The 24,405-nt window shown below is 52.2% G+C and overlaps 3 protein-coding genes across 3 annotated transcripts in view; 1 reads left to right on the plus strand and 2 right to left on the minus strand.

Annotated features, from left to right (window-relative positions):
* Nucleotides 1–1,108: 1,108 nt before the first annotated feature.
* Nucleotides 1,109–4,726, minus strand: LOC132592273 (uncharacterized). The gene is made up of 2 exons (XM_060275440.1): nt 4,588–4,726; nt 1,109–2,709 (listed from the first exon to the last, which is right to left on the minus strand). The coding sequence occupies exons 1-2, from the start codon at nt 4,704–4,706 to the stop codon at nt 1,755–1,757; spliced, it is 1,074 nt and encodes a 357-aa protein (XP_060131423.1). The 5' UTR covers nt 4,707–4,726; the 3' UTR covers nt 1,109–1,754.
* A 3,183-nt stretch (nt 4,727–7,909) lies between these two features.
* On the minus strand, nt 7,910–19,467 carry BLVRB (biliverdin reductase B). The gene is made up of 5 exons (XM_035118543.2): nt 19,294–19,467; nt 12,463–12,624; nt 12,277–12,366; nt 9,862–9,993; nt 7,910–8,816 (listed from the first exon to the last, which is right to left on the minus strand). The coding sequence occupies exons 1-5, from the start codon at nt 19,376–19,378 to the stop codon at nt 8,653–8,655; spliced, it is 633 nt and encodes a 210-aa protein (XP_034974434.1). The 5' UTR covers nt 19,379–19,467; the 3' UTR covers nt 7,910–8,652.
* Nucleotides 19,468–20,634: 1,167 nt separating this feature from the next.
* Nucleotides 20,635–24,405, plus strand: part of SPTBN4 (spectrin beta, non-erythrocytic 4) — a 104,757-nt gene continuing 100,986 nt past the window's right edge. The window contains exon 1 of the mRNA XM_035118507.2: nt 20,635–20,715. The gene's annotated coding sequence lies outside the window, so the exon portion shown is untranslated. The remainder of the gene's footprint in view (nt 20,716–24,405) is intronic.

Raw genomic sequence — 24,405 nt, forward strand, 5'->3', positions numbered from 1 at the left:
TGTTCCTCGTATTCACAGCTGGGGATGGAAGGAGAGGCATCTCACCCTGGAAGTTGCCCAGGAGCACACACCCCAGTCCTTTGCCTTCCCCTTTAACATATCAGGCAATAATTTACTACATTTATAAATAACTTATTACAGACATCAGCACTGACCTGAGAGCTTAACTTTTTTGGTTAGGTTTTAAAGAAGGAATGCAATATTGTGATATCTGCACCGCAGCGGGGTTGGGCTAGATGATCCATGGGGTCCCTTTCCAACCCAACAATTCTGCGATTCTATCAAAGCAACACAGCTTGTCTTCTTCAAGTATTTATCGAAGGTGGGTAATTCAGAAGTCTAGAAGGGACACTTGCAGCCTGATATTGCCAGTTCACTGTGGGGCTCCCAATCCATGACAGATTTTAATTTGCATCATGCTCACTGGAACAGGACTAGCGAGCCAAATCAGCCCACTCCAGGGCACCAAGTCAGAGGCTGGGCAAATGGTCCAAATGTCTGCCAAGGCAGGAATGAAGCTCAATAAGTTTCTTTCTGGGGTAGCCAGAGAAATGCAGAGATTAACAGATCATGGGTGCTCCCCAAATTCAAGATCCCAGGAAGAATGGCTCTTGGCACATCAGCAGTACATTTCCAGGGCAGACGACCACAATGCGCATGTGTTTGGGGAACCACAAAGCAGGTCTAGCCAAGCGTCAGAAGGCGGCGGTGGCAGCAGCAGCCCCATTGCTGGGATGCAGCCCCAGTTTGAAGAGGTAGTCAAGATGCAATTCCAGGGCTGCTTCAGCCAACTGGCCACATGCAGCTTGGAAGAGGTAGCAAAGGAGTCGTCCCCCCCCTGAATTGAGCCGGCAAGAGGCAAGGCTGGCAAAATATACCCACCAGGGGTGGCAGCAGCAACTTTGCTTCAAGGAAAATGGGCTTGAGTACAGAAAGAGAGTTGGACTCCAACTCCCATCAGCCACAGCTAATGGTCAGGGAATGATGGGAGTTGGAGTCCAACAACGTCAGGAGGGCCCGAGGTTCCCAATCCCTGAACTAGGGAGAAGCCACCCCACCCCACCTGAGACAATGCTTGCCCTGCTCCCAAACCCCTCCCTCCCTGGCTACTGAGAGTCTACCTGTCAGAGCTCTGACAGTGTGGGGTGGAGACAAGAGGCCAGGGCATTGACCCAGGAGAGGGGGCTGGTGATTTATGGGGTTTGGCGGTGCCCATGAGGCAGGAGCCAGAGCAGAATAAGAGGAAGGGTCAGAGACGGAGATGGGCGGGCAGGACGTGTCAGAGGAAGAGGCTGTTAAGGTGAAGGACGGGCCCATCAAATCCCCACCATCTCCTTCCCCCGTGGTCTCCTAGAACCAGGAGGGGCTTGAAGAGCAAGAATGCTTTCCATGGAGGAGAAGCTTCCAGTTGTGCCCACAGTTGCTGCTACCACCTCGCAGGGCTCAGACCTGGCGAGTTGCTGAAAGGGCACACTTTTGTCCATAAAGAGTTAACTCTCAGGCCTGGGCCCTCTTTGGCTGGGGCAACGACAAACGTTTCCGCTACTCTAATAGACAGGATTTATTGCACTTGCAGCAAATGAGAGTTTAGTCACTTGTTTGCACCCTTTCAAGTAGAATGGAAAATGTCATATTGCAAGGTTAAAAAAGCTAGTTGATTTAGTCCTGCAAAACCCACGGAAGTTGTGACCAATTGACCCATAAATTTAATGATGGCAGAACCTTGAAATCCGTGGGACCCGGAGTGGAGCCTTTCAGGAGAGGAGGAGGAGCTCCTGGTCGTAATGGTCGAGGCTCCCCATCCTGCTGCTCGCATCCTGACCGGGAAGAGGCGGTGCTTCAGCCTGGGGGGCGTCCTCAGCGGCAGCCTGGCCTGCCATGCCGATAACCGTGGGCTGCCCATTGCTCGGCGAATCCCACAGGATGCTCTCAAACTCTGACATGTCAATGTCCGCGAAGAAATCCTCTGCAGGGATGTTGCTCACATAGCTGGAGGCCAAGATCTCGAAGCTGCCAGGCAAGGGATCGCGGGGCTGCTCCTCGTGGCAGGGGGCACCCCAGGCCCCAGCCTCCTGCACTGGGCTGGCAGCTGCACTTTCAGAGGGCCAGGCGGAATCGGTTCTGGGGCCAGCCAGAGACAGGCAGGCGTCATTGCCAACCTCCTGTTGCTGCAGACTTTCCCAAAAATACAGGACTTCACTAGCAGTGCAGAGGAAGGAATCCAGGAGTGGGTCAGCAAGGCTGTCTTCACTGGTCACCTGTCCTGCATCTTGACAGGGGCTGGAGAAGGCAGGTGGTGCCCACATGCTGATGCCCACATCAGCTGCTCTTGCCTGAGCATTGCCCACGGCACTCAGAGGCTCATCTGTTGGCTGCATTGGCAGAAACGCTGTGCCTTCGCTCTCTGCTGGGGGACCCTGGCTTGTCTCTTGCCACGGTGGGGCACCCTGGGGTGCTGCCAGCCCGAGGCCCGTTTCCTGGCTCCCTCGTCTGGGGTCTTGGAGGTGCAGGATGGTGTTCTTGAGGAGGACGCTCTTGTGCAAGTCTCGCACGTAGGGCTTGATCACCGTGGCGTATTTCCCCTGTGCCGCGCGCAGGAAAGAGCAGCGCTTGTGGTCTGGGATGTGGCAGCAGCGGCGCTGCCTCCTGGCAGAAGCCCCGTCCTGCTCGAGGTGCTGGCATCTCAAGCTGCTGGGAGCCATTGTCTCCCTGGAGAGAGGGGGGAAGAAGGCACAAGTCAGGATGGAGCCAAGCAAGGTCAGGGCTCAGGAGACGGGGAGGCAAACCACACTGGCCACAGCACAGAGGTGGTGACGGTGTGCCAAGTGGTGGATCTTGTAGGCGGAGAGGGCCCTAAGCAGAAGGGGTGGTTCTCCCAGTGCTGCTACTAGCCACGATGGAGGCAGCCATGCTTCTGAATGCCAGCTGCTGGAAACTGCAGGAGGAGAGAGTTGCTCTCATGCTCAGATCCTGCTTGCCAGTTTCCCAGAAAAGGCACCTGGTTGGCCACTGTGAGACCAGGATGCTGGGTTAGATGGGCCATTGGTCTGATCCAGAGGACACATTCTTCTTAGGTTCTTATGGAACCTCCAGGCCCATCTAGATGCCTAGGCTCTTAGGGGTATTTTGCCACTGTGAGAACGGGATGCTGGGGTAGATGGCCTGATCCAGGCATAGGCAACCTTGGCTCTCCAGATGTTTTGGAACCACAACTCCCATGATCCCTGACCACTGGCCCTGTTAGCTAGGGATCATGAGAGTTGTAGTTCCAAAACATCTGGAGAGCCAAGGTTGCCTATGCCTGGCCTGATCCAACAATCATGTTCTTTTCTTGTTCTCACAGTGACCCACCAGATGCCCAATTGAAAGAAGCCCACAAGCAGACCTTAAGTACAACAGTGACCCCCCCCCTTTGGATTTCCCCCAGCAACTGGCACTCAAGAGGCATGAACTGCCTCCAGCACTGGAGGGTAGTAGAACACAGCCATCCTGGCTAGTAGCCCTCAGAAGCCCTCTCCTCCTCCATGAGTTTGTCCAATCCTCTTTGAAAGCCATCTAAATTGATGGCCATCCCTGCCTCCTGTGGCAGGGAGTTCCATAGTTTAATTCTGGGCTATATGAAGAACCCCTTACTTTTATCTGCCCTGAATCCTCCAACATTGGAGGTCAACAAATTCCAACTTTTTCGTGCAGTCCCCGTTTTCTCCACAATCCTGCACCTTCCTGCCCCCACCAAGGAAACTGGGAGACACAGACCAGGAGAGCCCAGTGTTTACCCCTCACGTGCAGATGGTAGAGTGTTGAATGGATGTGATCCCTGGAGGGGAAGGTTGTTTTTTGGGGGTTTTTTTTAGGCTTAGGGGTTTGGTTTCTTATTTGGGGCTCAGACTGAGTGGAGACCTTGCCCTCAGTTTCTTGGGGAATCTCCTGCTTTTTGTGACTAGGCAGGTCCCAAAAGGAGCAGAGGTTTCGAAGTGGTGCCTGGATGGGTGGCTCCGGTTCCTAAAGGAGCCCTGGACTCAAAAAGATGGCCAATTCCTGCAGGCCTAAACTGTGCCGCCGCCCCCCCCCCCAATAGCCAGGTAGCTGCCCAGGGTTCCCTCTCCATTGCGAAGTTGCTTCCTGGAGAATGATCCTCCCCTGTCCGCTCACGAGCCTCTGCCCATGACTCACCCCCGCCCCGAGCCATTCACACACCCAGGCCGGAGTTTTCGCCACCTCTCCCCTCCCCAGCCAGGAAATGGACGTGCAAACTCCAGCTAGCAGGATAGGTAAAGGGCGCGCAAAGGACACGCCTGCTCTCCCTGCAGAGATGGGGGCGCGAGACGGAAAATTGGGGAGTGGGGGGGGGCTGGCTGGGGAAACAAGCCTCAGCTCAGCCTAAATCCGAAGTCCGCGAGCCTCGCCGCGGACTAGAGAACTACCCCGGATTAAGTCATGGGAAAACCACGGGCACACTCTCCAGGGCTGCGAGGCGAGCCCTTTTCGGGGGTCTCCTCACCAAGGTCATCTTACCCCGGAGTCAGCGAGCCAAAGGTTGCAGATCCCCTCGCTCTTTGCCCAGGAGGAGAAGGAGGGGCTGCTTACCTGGCCGGAGCCTCTGCCGAGCTGCGGGAGCGCCGAGTAGAAAACGCGGCACGTTTCGGGATTCTGTTCCGCGGCGATCTGCGTTCCCAGCAGCGGCTGGGGGCCAGCTCCGCGCCCATTGGTGGGCTGGTCGGGAAGCAGGCCCTCTCATTGGCCGGGGAGAGACCCTCACCTGGCTGGCAAGGTCCAGGTGCCGCCTCTTGCGCTCCAGCGGCGCTGCTTCGCTCCGGCTTCCAGGTGGCGCTGCAGCCTCCCTCGTAGGTCTCAAGTCCAGCGCCGACGCCACCCGGACGCCTGGGTTCATTGGAGCCCTGTGAGCAGCGCCGGATTGACGTATAAGCTAAACAAACTCTAGTTTAGGGCCCCGCTCTCTTGGCCCCCCCCCCAAAAAAATATAAAGGGGAAAAAACCCCTGGATGAACATTTCCAAAATGTAAGATAAAAAAACAAATAAAATAAAACCTGTATCCAGCAACAGTGTTTAGTGTTGTGTCCGCTCCTAGGATGTAAGTCATGGGGGCCCTGCCTGCTAGCCTGCTCCCTAAAATATCACTTGTTTGCTCATTTCTATATATATAGGGTGCCCACATTCTGCATGGACTGGTTGCATGGCAACACGGGTAAAGGGCTTCTGATACCTATGAGGTCCATAAATTACCAAATAGCATATATTCAACACAACAAACAGCGACCATTTGTTGTTGACAAAGGACAGCTGGACATAGAAGGGGCCCCATTACCTTCAGGAGCTTAGGGCCTCATGAAACCTAAATCTAGCCCTCCCTGTGGGGGGGGGAATCTAGTTCCACAAGTTTAACAGGCTGCTTGGAATTCCAGAGGGGCCGTGGGATAAGGAATGACCATAATAAAAAGAGGAGGCATCTTCCCACAGTGCAAATTCAATTAAATCCCCACCATGAGAGGTGAATTGCAGTTGATCAAAAAGCCTGTGCATTTGCGTTGAATAAAGGCAATGGCCGAAACAGGTATTTAAACCCAACCTGCACACTCCCCCCCATTATACCTCTGTGTACTGCAACGGGTTGGAGCCTTCAACCCAACAGTTCTGCAATTCTAGGCACCTGCTGGCAGAAACCAACCCTTTCATGCTTCGGATAAAGTGTCTCCTAGGCCAGGGGCTCAGTTTAGCTTTCCAAGGTCTTCAGCCCAAACCCGTAAGAGGAAGGGATGCAGGCCTAGGAACGAAGGAACTCTCTCCCAAGCCCCAAGCCCCAGCACTGGGGCCTCAGGTGCCCCTGTGTGTTTGTGTACTTATCATGTGGATCCAGTTGAAAGGCAGGTGATCCTCCAGGGCAGGCAGCCCACCCACCCACCTCCCCGTCCCAAACTCTCCCCACCCCTCCTCTGGCTAATGGCCTGTCCCAGAGACATGCTTGACCAGGAAAGCAGGAGGCTCAGATGGGGAGCAGCTGCAGGGCTGCTAAACAACACAAAAGCAAGAATCATAGGATTCTCTAGTTGGAAGGGACCCAAAGGGTCACTAGCCCACCTCCTTGCAATGCTAAGTTAATTCTCCCAAATACGTACTACAGTGGTACCTTGGTTCTCAAACATAATCCATTCCGGAAGTCTATACCCAAAACCAAAGCGTTCTACGGTAAAACCAAGGCACGTTTTCCCATAGGAAGTAATGCAAAACAGAATTATCTGCTCCAGACTTCTAAAAACCACCCCTAAAACGGAAATTTAACATGAATTTTACTATCTAACACAGGGGCAAGCACACATTCTACTTATGCAAAAACATGCTGATTCCCGGATGTGGCGGATTTGAAACTGTTATGTTATGTTTTTGTTTCGCAACTGACCTATTGAAGGGTTAACCCAGACTCCTGGTTAACTGACAGCAACATTCCATGGGAGGCGTGGCCTGCATGGGGTTTAAATGGAAAGGGGAACAGTTATGTCAGTTGGCGGTTGGGGGTTTTTTGTGGGGGAGCTTGGGTGGTTGTGGAGAAGGTAGATTTTAGAGTAGATGAAGTAGTGGATAGGTATTCTGTTATTTGATTACCAAGAACGTTACCTGTGAAATTAAGTTTGTACCAATGTTACCAGAAAGCAACCATTAAGATTCAAGCCAATAAATATCCATCTTTAAAGTGTCACATTAGTAATCGTCTATTTCATTTTCCAGCTAAGGTACCCAGGAACCCAGGTGGTGGGGAACTCTTTTAAACTGTCAAAACTTCCTTTTAGAGGAGAAAGGTTAGTTTGTGGCTGAGAGTGCACCAAGAAAGGGGGGGGGCTAAAGGAGGAGACAGGTTCTGAGTGATAATAAAGTTACCTCAGGAAGGAGGCTAGCTTTACAGTAAGGGAGGTTCTAGTGAAGGGAAACCCTTATCTGAGCGCACATAGGAACAGTCTTATTTATAGCCCCAAGTCTATATAGGTACCTGGTCACGTTTAGGCTGGAAGAGGACTCTCTTTTATTTTTGAAAACCCACAAGTGCTAGAGGGTTTAAAGAAAGGCTAGAGGGATAAGTGGGAGGTTTTATTTACCTCAGAAATCCCTGCTAGTGCTTTTAATAATTGAGAGGTCAGAGTTATAAGACGCAAAGTGAGAGGGACTTTCGTCGCACCGGACTATCTGCGGGTCGGATTTAAAAGGCAATTGGGCTGCATCTGGCCCCGGGGCCTTAGGTTGCCTACTCCTGATCTAACAAGACCATTGATCCACAAAATGAAAGCAATAAACAATGTAATGCAGTCACACAATCAATCAATCAGTAGCTGAACTGGGTTCCACAAAGTCACAAAAACAAAACAAAAAGAGCCACAAATACAAAAAACAAAATAAATAGCGAAAACAGACAGACCTCAGCATAATACTCAAATCGGAAGCGTAACACTCAAAATGGAGCATGTTCAGCTTCTGAGAAAAGTTCGCAAACTGGAACACTTCTAGGTTTGCAGTGTTTGGGTTCCAAGTTGTTTGAGTACCAAGGCGTTGGAGAACCAAGGCACCACTGTAGTTGCTGACACCTGCAGGAGGGAGAGCTGCCCTTGTGCTCAGCTCCCGCTTGTGGGTGTCCTGCGATGGGCATGGGGCTGGCCACTTTGAGAACAGGATGCTCGACTAGATGGCTATTGGCTTGATCCGGCAGGCTTGTCTCATGTTCTTAAGCCTCACAGGCCGCAAGTAGAAGGCGAGAGCCTTACCCACTTTCTCTGCCCACTCAGCCTTGCCGTCTGAAGTAACAGAGTGCTGCACCGCTTTCAAGGGTAACACAGGTGTAGAAGTTGCATCCAGACAACTCTTATCTGGCTCCAAGTGGTAACATCAGAACCCGAAGGATTGAAATAGGTCAAAATATACTTTTTATTTGACTAACTTTTGTTAACAAGTACGTAAGCTTTCCCGTTACACAGAACTCTTCAGCAAGGAAGAGGGAAGGAGGTTCCGCAGCCATAGAGAGAGAGAGCAAGGTTACTCATTAACATTAATGCAAATACTTTATGATTTAGCCACTCCCATTCCAAACCACTCTGCAATGGCTAGTAATCTTACCCTTTAAAACATCTATCAATCCTTTTTCAGCTAAATAACGCCTTACAATACAAAAACCTCACTGCTGCTGTTCTGCCTAATAGTTCTGTGCACTCCTGAAGCTTACACATCCCTGACCCCAATAAGAGACCTCTTGCACCAAGCAAGCAGCATCTCGTTCACCCCTAGGGACCCCCTAGCCTTGTTCCCTTCTCTTGGGATGTGGCGGGGAGAACACAGCAGCTCAGAATCACTGCACAAGGACAGCAGCAGGGGGAGAGCGGGAAGAAGCACAGCCGCTGTTTAACACAGGAAAACACAGGCAAGCAGCAACACCAGTCAAGGCGCCTTTGTGGCACGGAGGGTGCTGGGTGGGCAGCTCACCCCCCTCCATGGCTCATGTTAAGGGGAGAAAGGCACTCATTATAGCACACGAGGCAGAGAGAGGGTTGGGTGGATGGAGGGGGCGGCATCAGCAATGGAGAATTTCCCTTTTGTCAGTGGGATGAGGCTTCATCATTGAACTTCGGAGAGAGACAGAGAGAGGGAGGCCGGCCTCATTCCTTAGGGTAATGCCTGGAGAGGTAGACGTTCTTCCCATCGTACTCGGAGGTGGCCAGGCACTTGAGGAAGAAATGCCCGAGGTCGTGCTTGGAGATGACTCTGGAGCCGCTGGACGTGTCCACCGTCACGGTGTAGTCGCCTGTGAGCGGCTGGTCACCTGGAGGAGGAGGAAGAGAGCCCAGGTGAGCTGGCCCCAGGGAATGGAGCCTGTGAGGGATCTCCCCCCAAAGACCCCGGAGGCAACAGCGGGTACAGAAATCCCACCCACCCCCCAACGCAAATTAGGCTTAGGGAGCTGGGTATGTTTAGCCTGGAGAAGAGAAGGTTAAGGGGTGATATGATAGCCATGTTCAAATATATAAAAGGATGTCATATGGAGGAGGGAGAAAGATTGTTTTCTGCTGCTCCAGAGAAGCGGACACGGAGCCATGGATTCAAACTTCAAGAAAGAAGATTCCACCTAAACATTAGGAAGAACTTCCTGACAGTAAGAGCTGTTCGGCAGTGGAATTTGCTACCAAGGAGTGTGGTGGAGTCTCCTTCTTTGGAGGTCTTTAAGCAGAGGCTTGACAGGCATATGTCAAGAATGCTTTGATGGTGTTTCCTGCTTGGCAGGGGGTTGGACTGGATGGCCCTCGTGGTCTCTTCCAACTCTATGATTCTACGATTCTATGAAATTTTCCTTCCCCTCCTGCGCCTTCCTAGTTTCTTTGATGAATAAAAACAGGCGTGTAGTTTCAACGGTCACGGTGTTTCTTTTCATCTGTGTCCCGTGCTGCCACATTTTTCAGGGTTCCCCTGGTTTTTAAAAACATTTGGGGGTCAAGCTTCCTTGGTTGGGAACACAGAACCAGTGTGGTGCGGCGGTTAGAGTGCCAGACCAGGACCTGGGAGAGGAGGGTTCAAATCCCCCCACTCAGCCGTGAACAGAGCTCAATGGGTGACCTTGGGGGCCTCTCAGCCTCGCCTGCCTTGCAGGGTTGTTGGGGGGATTAAGTGAGATGCAAACCCCCTTGAGCTCCTTGGAGGGAACATGGCGGGATAGAAAGGGAAGAAAGAAAAGAAATGCCGATGGCCAGAGGGGTGCCTTAGACAGACACCCACCCACACCAAGGAGGAAGAGCTGCTCTCCACCTCAACACCTGGGCAGGGAAGCTGCGGAGCCCACCCTCCGACCCCCTCCCCACAGCCCAGAGACGCACCCGCGATATGGGGGGGCATGACGTAGACGCAGTCCAGCCCCGACTCCTTCAGGATCTGCTGCATCCGGATGTGGTCCTCTGTCACTGGGCGCAGCTTGGCCGGCACCTTGTCCAGGTCCCACATCAGGAAGGCTGCAAGCAAGGCCAGAAAAGGACAATGGAGAGCTGGGCGGCAGGATCAGACCCTGCAGCAAGTGCCCCCCCGTCTCTCTCCCAGGGCGGGGGACAGAGGCCAAGGCTGCTCTCCACCCTGCACCCCCAGTCAGGGAAGGCTCAAGAGCTGCGGGGCAGAGAGGGAGAGTTTGCACCTGATCTTGGAGACCTGAGTTGAAACCCCACCTGGGCAAGAGTCATCCGCAAACGGGGAATGGAAAGAAGGGCAGAGGTGTGACTGTAAGAATTTGTAAGAGGCTTTGAAAATCTAAATTCAGGTAGGTAGCCGTGTTGGTCTGACGCAGTTGAAATAAATAAAAAAGTTTAAAAAATTGTTCAGTAGCACCTTAGAGACCAACTAAGTTTGTTCTTGGTATAAGCTTTCGTGTGCATGTGAGTATATGAAGAAGTGTGCATGCACATGAAAGCTTATACCCAGAACAAACTTAGTTGGTCTCTAAGGTGCTACTGGACATTTTAAAAAAAACCTTTTTTATTTATTTTGAAAATCTAAGTAATACTCAATGCTTTGGGAATCTTTAAGGGGATCTTAGAGACCCTAACCCAGCTGTCTCCAAACTCCATCCCCCCCCCATTGACCACTCAAACATTGGTCTTGGTGAAGATTTTTCTGCCTCTTGCAGTGTTTGCAATGTGCTGTGCTAGATGCTGGTGAACTGTATGTCTACAGACACACCACAGACCACCTAGGTGAAGGCTGTGGACTCTTGTTAGGGAACCCCAACCTTTAACACAGTCACCCCATCATATTGCGACTAAACTGCTGGCCCTGGCTCCTCTATGTATCTCATTGAAGAGTTGCAAGTTGCTGGCATCCGCCCTCGCTCTAACTATTAGGCACACTTGGCTTATCTCCTCTCTATGGCCCACTTGACCCCTGGGCTGGCGTCACAGGAAGACAATGCCAATCTGCCTTTGGGCATTTTCCCTGCAGGATGCAAGCAGAGAAAGGCGCCCCGAGATCTCCCCCTTACACAGGGGTTACGTTCCAGGCCCCACACACATAAGCAACATGCACCTACGTGGGACGAGGGTGATTTAAGAGGTATCGGAAAGACCTTTGCCTCCAGAGCACCAGAAAGGGCAGAGAGCAGCTCGTCTGAGCCCAAGGCAAGACAGCTTCCCACACAACAGCTGTTGAGTGAGGCAGTGAGACAGCACCAAGAGATCCCAGGAGCCATTTCGGAGCCCATAATTTCTTTTTTCTTTTAAACGTTTTTTCTGGACTTTTGGCTCACTGACGGCGTCTTTCCAGCTCTCTCCCACCATCTGATTTGATCAATTTCCTGTGCGGTCACATGCAAAAGTGTGGTTTTTTTTAATGTGTGTGTGGGGGTGCCTGTATTTTAAAAGATTTGGTTTTTAAAATATTGCTTTAATTCCTTTTTAACAATTGCCTTTTATACATGCTTAACTTTCTGTATCTCCTCTCTCTGGTTTTAATTTGCATAAGGTGCCAATCCAGGAAAAAGTCAGGAGATAAATAAACATCCTATTAGTATCTGTCATATTTTGGGCGCCATCTCCAACTCCTTGAAAGATTCCATCAACGGCGTCTCCGGAAAATTTTACACATCACTTGGGAAGACAGGCAAACCAATATCAGTGTACTGGAAGAAGCAAAGATCGCCCGTGTTGAAGCAATGATTCTTCAACATCAACTTCGTTGGACTGGTCATGTTGTGCAGATGCCTGATGATCATCTTCCAAAGCAACTACTGTATTCCAAAGTTATAAATGATAAGCGTAATGCTGGTGGTCAACAAAAGAGGTTTAAAGACTCTACAAGGCAAATGTAAAAAAGGTAGTATAAACACCGACAACTGGGAAACACTGGCCTGCGAGCGCTCCAGTTGGAGAACAGCCTTTACCAAAGGTGTCATGGGCTTTGAAGATGCTCGATCTCAGGACACAAGGGAGAAACATGCTAAGAGGAAGGAACGCTTGGCAAATCCACACCGTGATCAACTCTTGCCCGGAAACCAATGTCCCCACTGTGGAAGGACGTGTGGATCCAGAATTGGCCTCCACAGTCACTTGTGGACTCACTGTTCAAACAGTGTTTATGGAAGGCAATCTTACTCGGCTACGAGGGATCGCCAAAGAAGAAGAAAGATTTTGGGTGGGAACTGAACGGGACTTTCTGGAGGCCAAGCACGTGTCCTGCCATGGAGCTATCCTTCTACACACACACACACACAGCCCTGTTGGCTTAGAGACGTCCTGCCTGGAGCAGCTGACCTGAGAGACAAACCACCACTTTGCGGATGCCGTGGGATTTCATGGCCGCCACAATGTTCCGGGTTCCTTCAGACATCATGGTGGTGGGACCTGATGGGAGGGAGAGAGAAGAAGGAGAAGAATCAGCTGAGGGTTGCGGGAGGGGGCAGGGCAGGCGGGGGGAGGGAGGGGGGCAGCTTCGCTTACTGAGGTCATTGCGGGTGCCCAGGATAACGATCACGGCATCCTGCCCCTTCACGGCTCGGTCGACGTCCTCCGGGTTCAGGACGTCTCCCACCACCACCTGCGCTGGGTGGGGCTCCGGGGGCAGCCGGACCGGGTCCCGCACCAGCACCGTCACCTGGTAGCCTGGAAAGAGAGGCAGGATGAGGCCTGTGGGGTAGGAGGCAGCCAGGAAGGGGGCAGGAGGAGCCCAGGACTCCTGGCCTCCACTGTCAAGCTCTGGAGGGGCAGTGGGAAGGAAGAACAGAAGGAAAGCCGTAGAATCATAGAATTGTAGAGTTGGAAGAGACCCTGAGGATTGCCTAGTCCAGGCAGGTCCAATTCTCTAGAGACTGTGATCTACTCCCAGTATAATGAAACTGGCAGTGATCTACCCACAGGGTGGATAAAATCAATGATTTTTTTAAAAAAATAAAAAAAAATCGGATTTTTTTATTTAAATCAGTTTTTTTTATTTAAATCAGATTTTTTTAAATAAAATGCTTTTTGAGGAAAATATATTACCATCCAAAGGTTATTCCATCATGAAATAAAGATTAGGTTTTTTTAATTATGTAGAATAAGGTTGTATATGTTTAATTTTTTTGGTAAATAAATTCCATTAATCCATTCACAATGTCATGCTCTTCCAGAGGTTTTTGTAAGATTATTGGGCAGTTTCTCTGCCTACAAGATATTATCACAGATGCTTGGTTTACTTTTGCAGTTCTCAAAACTGAATTTGACTCAGCAGAGATCACATGCCTCTTCCTCACAGCAAAAATGTTATAACATGAACAGAGTTGAGAAATAGACCTTAATCCTATTGTTCTACAAACCTATGAATACAGAAACAACCCCTTCAGTGCTAAGTTTCCAGAAGTTCAGTGAACAGAATAGAAACAACATTTTTCTGATTGTTTGGAGTGGACAGTATTTAAGTTTTTCATGTGTAGGCTGGGCTGACAGTCTAAGTTTCTTAAAATATATATATTTTGTTTTTGTTTAGCCAGATTAGTTAACAAACATGGATGTTTGTTTAAACAAATAACATATGCTGTAATGTTATTGTTTCAGTTGAATAAATCTATTTAATTTGTTATTATTAATGTAATGATTATTTTTCTCCTTCCTAAGTACAACAGAAAAGTTGTCCAAATACAGTATGAATGATTAACCTATTAAACTGGGGATAAAAAAACTAATATGAAAAGTTGTTATTCTAAAAATCTTCATCTACTTGCATATTAAAGTTGTACCAGCAAGAATTAGTCTTTATGTAGAAAACTATGATTTAAATCAAGCCTTACTGACTAGTGATTTAAATCGTGATTTAAATCAGATTGATTTAAATCAAATCTACCCTGTCTACCCATTGTCAAGCTTTTTGCGGGGAGAGTTGCCCAGAGTTGCTGAGCATTTTTTGGGGAAGGATTGGCAAAACTTCTTCAGCTTCTGTGCAAGGGGGGGGGGAGGATATTCACAAAATCGCTCATGCAACAGCCTGCCGCCCTCCCTGATTCCCCCACTCTGCCCCCGCCCCTGGGAATATAAGTTTTCTCAGCTGCGGCAGCGATGCAACATAGGGCAGCAATCCATCAGGCGAACACTTTTTTTAATTGCTGCAATTGACCTGGAACACACCCGCGATCTACCTGTCGATTGCGGTCGACCAGCTGAACATGTCTGGTCTAGTCTAACTCCCTGCTAAGCAGGACTATGCAGCTGTCTCATACAGGGACTGAATCTGCAGCCTTGATGTTATCGGCACCAGACTCCATCCAACGGGAGAGTCGAGACTTCACCAGGAAGGCCTCCTTCCACCTGCCTTGCCTCACCCTCCAGTTTCCGCTTCTCAATTTGTTTTGTATTATTTTATGCACTGCTACTTGCCGTTGTTCTTATTGATTATAGTTTAGAAATTATTTACTGTAATTGTTAAAGAGTGAATTTCTGTTTAATTTTTACAAGCTGATAATATTCTATTCCAATGGGTTGTTGAATGTTACTTTATTTGATATAAGTTGCTTATTTTAAAGATAAGTTTCATTATCGCATTTTGGTATTGGATTAGATGGTTATAAGGTCTACATTCTTTGTTTTTGCAGCTTGTAAACGACCTTGGGTATTGTAAAATAGAAAGACAGTATACAAATTGTAGTGTAGTGGGTCTTCAGTGATTTCAGCTCAGTGCAAATAAGAAACAGGAGGTGAGGATCTGGCACAACATCTCTTTACTTCAAAGAACAGGTAAGAGCCAGAACGCCGGGAATGGAGAAAACTGGGGCTTGTATAGTAACAGAGAACTAGCAGGGGATACATTTTGGCGGGAACCAATGGCAAGGATTCCCTCCGGCGGAAACCAATCCGGCAGTGGATCCAAATCCTGCACTCTGAACCAGCAAATGATAGACGTTCCCGCTGGAACTTGTACATTCAAATAAACTCTGTAATACACTACAATAAACTCTATATTACAGTACATACTTGGCTGTGCTATTACTTTAATACACAACACAAATTAAAAGTGAAGTGAAATGAAATCCAGTCCTGCTGAACCAGGCCAGTGCCCCCCCCCAAGTCCAGCCTCCTGTTCTCACAGGGGGGCCCCCAGGTGCCTCTGGGACACCTCCTGCAAGCCAGGCCAGATTGAGGTTTGATGAGGCCCTCAGCTCCTGAAGGGAATGGGGCCATTTCTATGTCCAGCTGTCCCTTGCCAACAACAAATGGTCACTGTTTTTGGTGTTGAATATATGCTAGATGGTCATTTATGGACTGAATAGGTAACTCAAGCCATTTGCACATGTTGCCCTGCAATCAGTCCATGCAGAATGTCGGCACCCTATATATAGAAAGGAGCAAACCAGGGATTTTTTTTAGAGAGCAGGCTAGCAGGCGGGGCCCATGACTTACATCATAGGAGCCTACACAACACAAAACACTGTAGGTTTTATTTTATTTGTTTTTGATCTTTTGTTTTGGAAACGTTCTCCCCCTCCCTTTAATTTTTTTTTGGGCCCCCAAGAGAGTGGGGCCCTAAGCTAGAGCTTGTTTAGCTTATACGTAAATCCGGCACTGGAGGATCCTAGCAGCAGAGCCCTCTCTCCTTCCAGCAGCTGGGACTGAGAAACGCTGCAGCCTCCCCTCTGGAGGCCGAGAGCAGCCGCCCTGGCAAGGAGGAGCCCTGGGCAAGGCAGCCCCCTCCACTTCTGCCCGCCCTTAGCTGATCTCCAGTCCAAGATGCAGGGGAAAGGAAGAGGCGATTCCCCTCTTTCTCCCTCTCATTTCCCTTTTTCTGCCTTCCAGGGACCGGCTCTGCTTGTGAACTGCTCAGGCAGGAAGTTGCTCCATCCCGGGGTGTAGCATGGGGGAGTCATGTCCCCAGGCACACAATTTTTGAGGGCAAACCAGCCGCCCCCAGCCCAGTGCTCCTCTCTGCCTGCCAAGCATGGGAATAACCAGGGGGACAGCTGCTCCTCGGATAAAGTAAAACAATAGAAATACTAAACTAACTGACCAATCATATTGATCCCCCCCCCCACAATCCTGACTATGCTCATGCTCCCAAGGGCCATGTTGGCCAGCCAGGTTCCCCCTGCAGGGGTTGGCAGGCAGCTCTGGATGGCCCCATTTTGCTCCGGTGGGGGTGGGGTCACTTTGGCGGCAAGGGGGGGCACCAGCCCCCCCCCTGCCCGGCACCAGCCCACCCACCCTGGGCACCAGAAACTGACGCTATGCCACTTGCTCCATCCTCCATTTTGTTCCTTGCCCACTTTTCTTTAACCCTGCAGGAGAGACTGAGCTTATTTAAGGAAGAGCTATATCCTCTTTGAATCAGCAGAAGCATTTTCTCTGTCCTTCCCCTGCAGTGCTCCTTTCTCCTTTTGGCACCTGACGGCCCCCCTAGTCACGCTAAAAGCAGGAAGGCAGCAGCCGGGGATTTTGACAGACAGTCAGAAAGAGCCACAAGCCCCACCTTTAAGCTATTCGCTCCTCAAATCCCTTCTTGCTTAGCTAGAAAAACTCTGGTTGGGAATTGGTCCATAGATTGTAAAAGACAACAACAAATATTGCACCTATGCATTTAGTTTTTATATTGCTTGTGCTGTTTTTAAAGTAGTATGTCCTTATTGCTCTGCTTAGTCCTACTTTCTTGACTTTGCTATTTAACCATGCTGGCATCTTCCCCCGGGCTTGCTTCGCCCCTTCCAGCCCGCACTCTGCTCTCCAGACAGGTTTTCCCAGTTGCATTAAGGGTTTTCACCCCTCTTCCCACACGCACTGCCTCTCAACTTTCTTTCAGCTAATCCTCTTATTTCTTTCCTGAGAATTTTTTTCCTTTCATCAGGCTGAATTCAACATCTTAAATCAGTATTAAATAAGGAGTCTCTGCCTCTCCTCTCCTTGGTCCCCAGGACTATTGATTGCAAAGAGCCATTGTTATGTGTATGTCAGCATTTTGGAAAGTAGCCGAGGGCAAAGGCCGAATCCTGCTGCATGTGCTGTGCCAGGCCAAAGAGGAAGGCTGGGGCCCTTGCCCCAGGGTGACCCCACAGGCTGTGCTGGTGGGGCAGCGCTTTCAAGGGGAAGTGGGAAAGAGAACAGGAAGGTGGGAGGGGAGGGCGGCAGGACAAGATCTGAACCAACAAATTCAAATCGCAAGCAAGGAAGAACTTTCTGAGGGCTGGATGACCCTCTGCCAGGGATTCCTGGCTGAGAGTCCTGCACTGCAGGTGGCTGGGCTGGTGGATCCTTGGGGGTCCCTTCCAACTCTATGATTCTATGGTCCCATGAGGGTAAGCAAGAGGATCAAGGGTTTGGAAACTAAGTCTTATTGGTGAGGAATAGTTGAGGGCTTGGGGATGTTCAGAGTGGAGAACAGAAGATGGAGGGGAGCAAGGGAGGAGCCAAACCAAGGACTCAAATGACAGGCAGGGAGATTCCGTCTCAGCATCAGGAAGAACTTTCTGACAGCAGAACAGACTCCCTCCAGAAGTGGTGGACTCTCCTTCCTCGGAGGCTTTTAAGCAGAGGTTGGGTGGCCACATGCCATTGAAGAAGAAGAGTTTGGATTTGATATCCCGCTTTATCACTACCCTAAGGAGTGTCAAAGCCGCTAACGTTCTCCTTTCCCTTCCTCCCCCACAGCAAACACTCTGTGAGGTGAGTGGGGCTGAGAGACTTCAGAGAAGTGTGACTATTAGCCCAAGGTCACCCAGCAGCTGCATGTGGAGGAACAGGAAAGATTCTGAGCCTACCGCTCTTAACCACTACACCACACTGGCTCTCATTGAGATTCCTGCATTGCGCGGGGTTGGACTAGATGACCCTGGGACCCTTCCGACTCTACCATTCTATGATTCTTGGCCCACCTGATCACCCCAAGCATTAGCTTCTCGGAGATGGATTCCTCCCCAAAATAGTTCCCACAATTGTGGCAACCCAGGCTGGCCAGAGGAGCTTCCCCTGGCTGTCCTGGCACAAGCATTGGAACTGCGGCAGCAGGACCTCTTGGCAGCCACCCAGAGGATCGAGCGGAGGGAGCCCTGGCTGAGGGTTTCTGTCAAGAGAATATCAGGTTGAGCAAGATCCGATCAAGTCCAGGCAAGGTCTCCCCACCCACCTGCTGCTGTTGTTTGGGTTGTTGCCGTGCTGCAAAGGGAGCTTCTGCAGAATCCCAAGTTATTTGGGGTCCTTTTGGGCAGTGCGGCCACTGAAGGCCAAAAGGAGCGAGGCAGTGGGGGGTGGCCCAGTTGGTCAGCCCAGGGGCCAAGGAAGGGGACTTAAACTGGACACTCTCCTGGCCCAGGACACAAGGCCTTCCCATCCAGGGTTGTCGTTGCTGCACGAAGGAGCTCAGCCTTGCCTGGAAAACAAAAGTTCGCCCGCAAAGGCCCAGGCTCCTCTTGCGGCAGGGGCCGAATGTGCTCCTCCTCCCGGCCCTCCAGTAACACCAACAGCAGCAAGTCCCACCCGTCTCCTGGCCACTCCCGATAACAACCCCACCTTCTTCTTATCTCTCAGCGCACAAGGTGGGCGGGAACAGCTGGCTGGTTAAGGGGGTGGGGAAAGAAAAGAATTCTATTAGGAATACTGGGAAGCAGTGTGGCATAGTGGTTAGTGTGTCAGACAAGGACCTGGGAGATACACCAGAGTTCAACTCCTTCCCCACTCCTACTCAGCCACGAAGCTCAACTGGCACCCAGCCCCTGCTTCTCTCAGCCTTAGCCTACCTCACAGGGTTGTTGTGGGGATTAAATGAGGGGTGGGAGGGGTGGGAGAATCCTGCACACCACACTGAGCTCTTTTGAGGAATAAGTGGGGATATAAATGCAGTAAGGAAAGGATTGAATCCTGGGGGCTTTCCCCCAGTTGCAGGAGCACAGAGTCCAAGCCACCCAGTGGGTGCGCAAGGGGCAGCGACCGCCTCCCATCTCAGCCAAGAGGGCGCTTCTCTCTCTTTCCCCGACAAAGCCTACCCTGCAGGGCTCTCGCCAGGAGGACAAAAGCGGCGCAGCAATTTGGAAATTATTAACAACAGTTGGGGAGTTTGGAGGAGCCGGTTCGCGCTCTCCGCCCCGGCGCGAGTCGGCTGCAGCTGAGCTCCAACCAGCGGGGGCCGTGGACGGCTTCTGCCCGGCCCGTGGGCGGCAGGGTCCACCCACGGGCGCCCCGTGGGGCGGCAACAGGGCCACGTCGCCAGGCTGGGGGGCTGTGCAGGCGGGACGAGGTTTCCTCTCTCCGCCGCCCTCCCCCGCCCCCCGTGGAGAGAGAGAGACATGACAGCGCCCCCCCCCCCGCTCCCCGTCCTCTCACCAGCCTCGACGGCTTGCGCCAGGGTAGCCAGGCCAGTCATGCCGGTGGCGCCGAAGATGGCGATCCTTTTGCAGGCTGCGGCCATGCCGGACTCCTTCTCTTTTCGGAACCGTCGGCCGTCCGCCTCCGCCCGCCCAGCCCCGCCAGCGGCCAGCCCTTCCGCCCGGAGCTCCGCCCGGGGAGGCAGGACGGGAGAGGCCGGGGGCGGCGCGTCGCTCGCTCGCTGAGCCTGGGGGCCGGGGCTCCCTCGACGGGCGCTACGGGAGTTAAAGAAAACGGGGCTCCCTGAAACAAGCCCCCTGGCCAGCTTTCTGCCTCGGCGTTGCTCTTGTGCTTTCAGACGGCTGTCATAAGAAATGCCAAGCAAGGGGGAGAAGCCCGCCTCTCTCTCCAGATCGCATGAGCCGGTGCGCAAAGCACAGGAGCACAGCTGGAGGGGGGAAGTTGGCGACCCTCTCCTCGCCCCCAAAATGCGGGGGTGAGGAGGTGAGTGTGAGCCCCCGCGAGGGCTGCTGGGAGATCCGCCCCACCATGCAAAGCGAGCCTAGCGCCGGTGGGTGGGGCGCGTTTCGCCAGCTTGCGGGTTCCGCGCTCGTGTGAAGCGTGACAGGCGCGGCTCGCTGGGCTTGGCGCCGGCCTCTCGGCAGCGGGGCGGCGGGCACGCCCTCCTCCACTGCCCCCTTCTCCCAAAAGGGACTCCCGGGCTCCCTTGTCGTAAACCACTCCGGCAAAGACCCCCAGCAGCCTCCTCCTCCTACCGACGACCCTCCGGTACCTGCCTCTCGGCCAGTGCCGGTGCGAAGCAGCCCTAGACGAGGAGAATCCCCGGCTGAATCAGACACTCAGCCCTCCCCACCGGCCCTCTCTTCATCAAAGACCCCCTTCTCCGCCCCCCCACTCTTTGCAGCGCGCGGCTCCAGGAGGAGGGGCCGCGATGCTCGCCGGTGCCCGGGCAGAGGGAGTGGGAGCCGCTCGGCCGGCGAGCCGAAGGACGGGCCCAAGGTGACCGCTCGCTCGGGCGCGCCCTTCTCGCCGCCGCCTGGGCCCCCAGCCCGGCGCGCCCTTCTTTGTGCCTTGGTCCCCCCGGGGCCGCTTCAGGTGGGGCCGGCCGGGCGCGCGCGCCCCCCGCGAGCATCTTTGGGTCCGCGCCCGCGTGCGCGCCTGTCTCCCTGCCTGCCTTCCTGGAAAGCGCTCCGGGCAGCGGCGGGGCGAGGCGGGCGGGCGCGGGACCGGGCCGGAGCGGAGCCCCGGGATTGGCTGCGGCGGCAGCGGATGATGCTGCGGGGCTGCGCCGGGGGCCTCCGCCGCCGGCCTCCGCCCGCCTCCTGCAGCCACTGAGCATCGCCGCCGTCGCCACAACCGGGCACCGGGCGCGGCAGGGCCGTGGGACGCTTCTCCGCGGCGTCGGGGCACCCTAGGGAGGTAAGTCGCGGGGGGCCCTAGTCATGCAAAGCGCTTCCATGCGAAGGGGATCCAGAAAGGGAGTTAGACACCCGACCCCCCCGCCACCCCAAAATCGCTCTGTTTCGGTGGGTGGTGGGGCTGGCCGGCCCTATACAGTATTTGGCGCTGGCCTTATCTTTGGGGACGGAGTGGGGTCTGGTCCTCCGTTTGGGGCCGAGAAGGGTCTTGGGGTGATGGTTTTGGTCTGCCCGAGGGAGGGCAGGGGCTGCAGGCTCTCTCCCCCCCACACATCCCGCCCCCCAGTTTTCTGCTCCCGGCGGCGGAGGAGAGGCCCTCCCGGCTGGACCAGCGCGTGCTTGGCGGCATGTCCGCGCGCCTCGGAAAGGCACCGGCGTCCCCAAAAAACTGTGGCCGCGAAAGGTCAGCGGACACCTCTCCCTCCCTGCCAGATAGAAGGGCAAAGCCGGAGGAGAAGGGCCTGCTCAGTCCTTGCCCCCCCCCCGGCCCCAGCCCAGCAGGATCGGCGCCCAGAAGCACCTGCAGTTCTCGGGTCAGTGCCCAAAGATGGTGCTGGGATGGAGGTGCGTCTGCAGCGCTGCGGAAGGGGGGAAAACAAGCTGCTCTTGCCACCCCCTCTTCTCTGTGGCTCTGCCCGCCCTTTCTAGGGATTGTTCCTGCCCCCCGGATCCTCCAAGAAGCCCAAGCCCCACTGGGGGGGGGGCTCCTCTGCTGCGATCCTGGGTGGCTCCCCAAGGGTCGTGCAAGAGGATCGTGGGTCAGCCCTCCCTCTTGGGCCCAGACAATTTTGAGACTTCAGCGTTTTAAAAAGCTGAGCTTGAAGTTCCTGAAAATAGCAGTGCTTAGAAGCTGGGCTCTCTATTATTCTGGAAATATATGGGGTTTTAAAATAGCTAAATGGGTGAGCAGGCTGCATCCTACCCGCCAAATTCCCACAGGGATGATGTGGTTGGCCACTGTGAGTACAGGATCCTGGAGTAATGGGCCTGATCCAGCAGCCAGGCTTTTCTCCTCTTGGGCGGAGCCAGGATTTTGGTTGGGGGGGGGGGAGGACTTTGTTGGGCAGAACCAACATGATTGGTCATTCAATTTAAGTATGGTACTGGTATTTCTGTTGTTTTACTTGATGGGGAGAGCTGCCTCCCCCTTGGCTATGCCAATACTTTTCCAGTTCTTACAATTACTTACTTGCATCAACTGTTAGATAAGTTATTAACTGAAGTCAACACAATTAGATCTGGACTTTGGTCAACCTGGGGGGGGGCCCTCCAGATTCTTTGGACTACAATTCCCATCAGCCCCAGCCAGTCAGGTCCTGCATGATGGGAGTTGTAGTCCAAAGCATCTTGGGTCTGCTTGAAGGCTGGCCAGGCCCTTTTCCCTTCACCCAAGGTGCCTGGAGCTGTTAAAATTGGCTGTTCGATGGGCAATTGTAGTGTGTGTGTGTGTGTGTGTGTGATATGGTAATACAATACAATACAGTATAATATGAAAAAAGAGCTTAGAGGTTTACTGTACAATCAAGCAGTATGCCATCTACAATCAAGCAGTACTGTACACAGTATAGAAATTTTGCTAATTAAGTAATAATTGGCAGCATGACTGTGAGTCCTGAGACAAATTACGATTCTTTATGACTTTAGACGAGCTTCAGACTGGTCTACCTTGCAGAGCTATTGTGAAAGCCTCTCTCTGCCATGCTCCCCCCTTGCCTCCCTCCCAATGCCTTCTCCTCCTGCCTCCTGGACATGCCTCTAGATCCCAGTTGCTGGAAACTGTGGGAGGGAAGAGGGGTTTTGTGCATGGATCCTGCTTGCAGGTTTCTGGCCAGCCACTGTGAGAAGAGGTTGCTGGACTAGGTGGGCCACTGGCCAGAGTCATCACTGTTGCCTTTGAGGCTTCCCTTATGTTGGACACAGTATTCCAGGTGTGGTCTGGCTAAGGTAGAATAGAGTGGGACTCTTACTTCCCTTGATCTGGACACTAGACTTCTGTTGTTGCAGCCTAGAATAGTGTTACCCTTTTTTTTTTGCTGCTGCTGCATCACACTGTGGACTCATGTTCAGCTTGTGGTCCACCAAGACCCAGAGATCCTTTTCACATGTCCTTCTAGTAAGCCAGGTGTCCCCCATACTATATTTGTGCATCTGGTTCTTCCTGCCTAACTGCAGAACTTGACATTTGTCCCTATGGAAATTCATTTTGTTAGCTTGCACCCAGTTCTCCAATCTGTTAAGGTCATTCTGTCTTCTGCGGCATTAGCTACCCCTCCCAGTTTGGTGTCACCTGCAAATTTGATGAGCACCCCCTCAGTTCCTTCATCCAAGTCATTCATAAAGGCGTTGAACAACAACAGGCCCAGGACAGAACCCTGCAGCAGCACCCCACTTGTCACTTTCCCCCAGGATGACGAGGAACCATTAATGAGTCCTCTTTGGGTTCAGTCAGTCAACCAGCTACAAAATCCACCTAACAGTTACCTCATTCACCCCACATTTTACCATCTTCCTCATGGGGGACTTTGTCAAAAGCCTTACCGAAATCAATATACACTATGTCCACAGCATTTCCCTGATCCAAAAAAGAGAGAGATTGGTTTGGCATGACTTATTTTTGAGAAACCCATGCTGGGTCTTAGTAATCACAGCATCCTTTTCTAAATGCTCACAGACCAACCGTTGTATTATCTGTTCTTGGACCTTCCCTGGTATAGATATCAAGCTCACTGGTCGGTAGTTACCTGGGTCTTCCTCCCCCCCCCCTTTTAAGATGGGGACAACCTTTGCCCGCCTCCAGTCTGTAGGGACCTCACCTATTCTCCAAGAATTCTCAAAGATCATAGACAAAGGCTCTGAAATCAAGCTCCTTGGATGCAGATCATCAGGCCTTGGAGATTTGAATTCATTGGGGTCACGAAGAGTCAGACGTGACTAAATGACTAAACAACAACAAACAAGTATCTAGGTGTTCCCTTACTATCTATTTTCCTATCTTGGGCTGCAGCTCCCTCCTTACAATATTTATTCTGTTATCACCAGGTTGGGCAACGCTTTCTTTTTGGGTGAAGACAGAGGCAAAGTAGGTGTTGAGGAGTTCCGCCTTTTCTCTGTCACCCAAGAGCATTTCTCAGTCTTCCCCACACAGAGGACCTACCACTTGCCTGTTCTTCCTCTTACTTCGGACATAGCGAAGAAAACTTTATTATTATTTTTTACCTCTCTTGTAAGCCTGGGCTTATTCTAAGCTTTAGCCAGCCTGACCTTCCCTCTGCAACTCGTGAATATTCCTCCTTTGTGATTTCCCCTTTCTTCCATTTCTTATACATGCCCTTCTTCAGGGCTGTCTTTAGCAGGTGCGGCGCTGGGGTGCAAATTTCTGCCCAGTCTTCCTAAATTACCATGGATAGTGTTGGGGTGGCCATACTTGCGCACTGCCAGCCATATGGTTGGCCGGGTGCAGCTTCCATCCTAAGCCTTTGCGGGGATCACTCTCCTCCCGAGGAGGCTTGGGAGGGAAGCTGCTCGTCTGCCAGCCTTATGGTTGGTGGGGCACAGTTGTCAGGCGTCCAGGGAAAGGGAAGGCTGTTGGCAAAGCCGCCCAGCTCCCTCACCTGCTGGGGTGCCCCTGAGAGGCCGGCGCCCTGGCGCGATGCACCACTAAGCCCTATGGGAAAGACGGCTCTGCCTTTCT

The sequence above is a fragment of the Zootoca vivipara genome, chromosome 6 (assembly GCF_963506605.1).
Source record: "Zootoca vivipara chromosome 6, rZooViv1.1, whole genome shotgun sequence".
Taxonomy (NCBI): domain Eukaryota; kingdom Metazoa; phylum Chordata; class Lepidosauria; order Squamata; family Lacertidae; genus Zootoca; species Zootoca vivipara.

What these genes read in the sequence shown, in the direction of transcription:
- LOC132592273 (XM_060275440.1), bottom strand. Translation starts at nt 4,706, where the DNA reads ATGGGCGCGGAGCTGGCCCCCAGCCGCTGCTGGGAACGCAGATCGCCG. An exon ending in TCGGCAGAGGCTCCGGCCAG is followed by an intron (nt 2,710 to 4,587) that starts GTAAGCAGCCCC and finishes CCCTCTCTCCAG; the next exon opens with GGAGACAATGGCTCCCAGCA.
- BLVRB (XM_035118543.2), bottom strand. Translation starts at nt 19,378, where the DNA reads ATGGCCGCAGCCTGCAAAAGGATCGCCATCTTCGGCGCCACCGGCATG. An exon ending in GGGCACCCGCAATGACCTCA is followed by an intron (nt 12,367 to 12,462) that starts GTAAGCGAAGCT and finishes CCCTCCCATCAG; the next exon opens with GTCCCACCACCATGATGTCT. An exon ending in AGTGGTGGTTTGTCTCTCAG is followed by an intron (nt 9,994 to 12,276) that starts GTCAGCTGCTCC and finishes CCTTGCTTGCAG; the next exon opens with CCTTCCTGATGTGGGACCTG.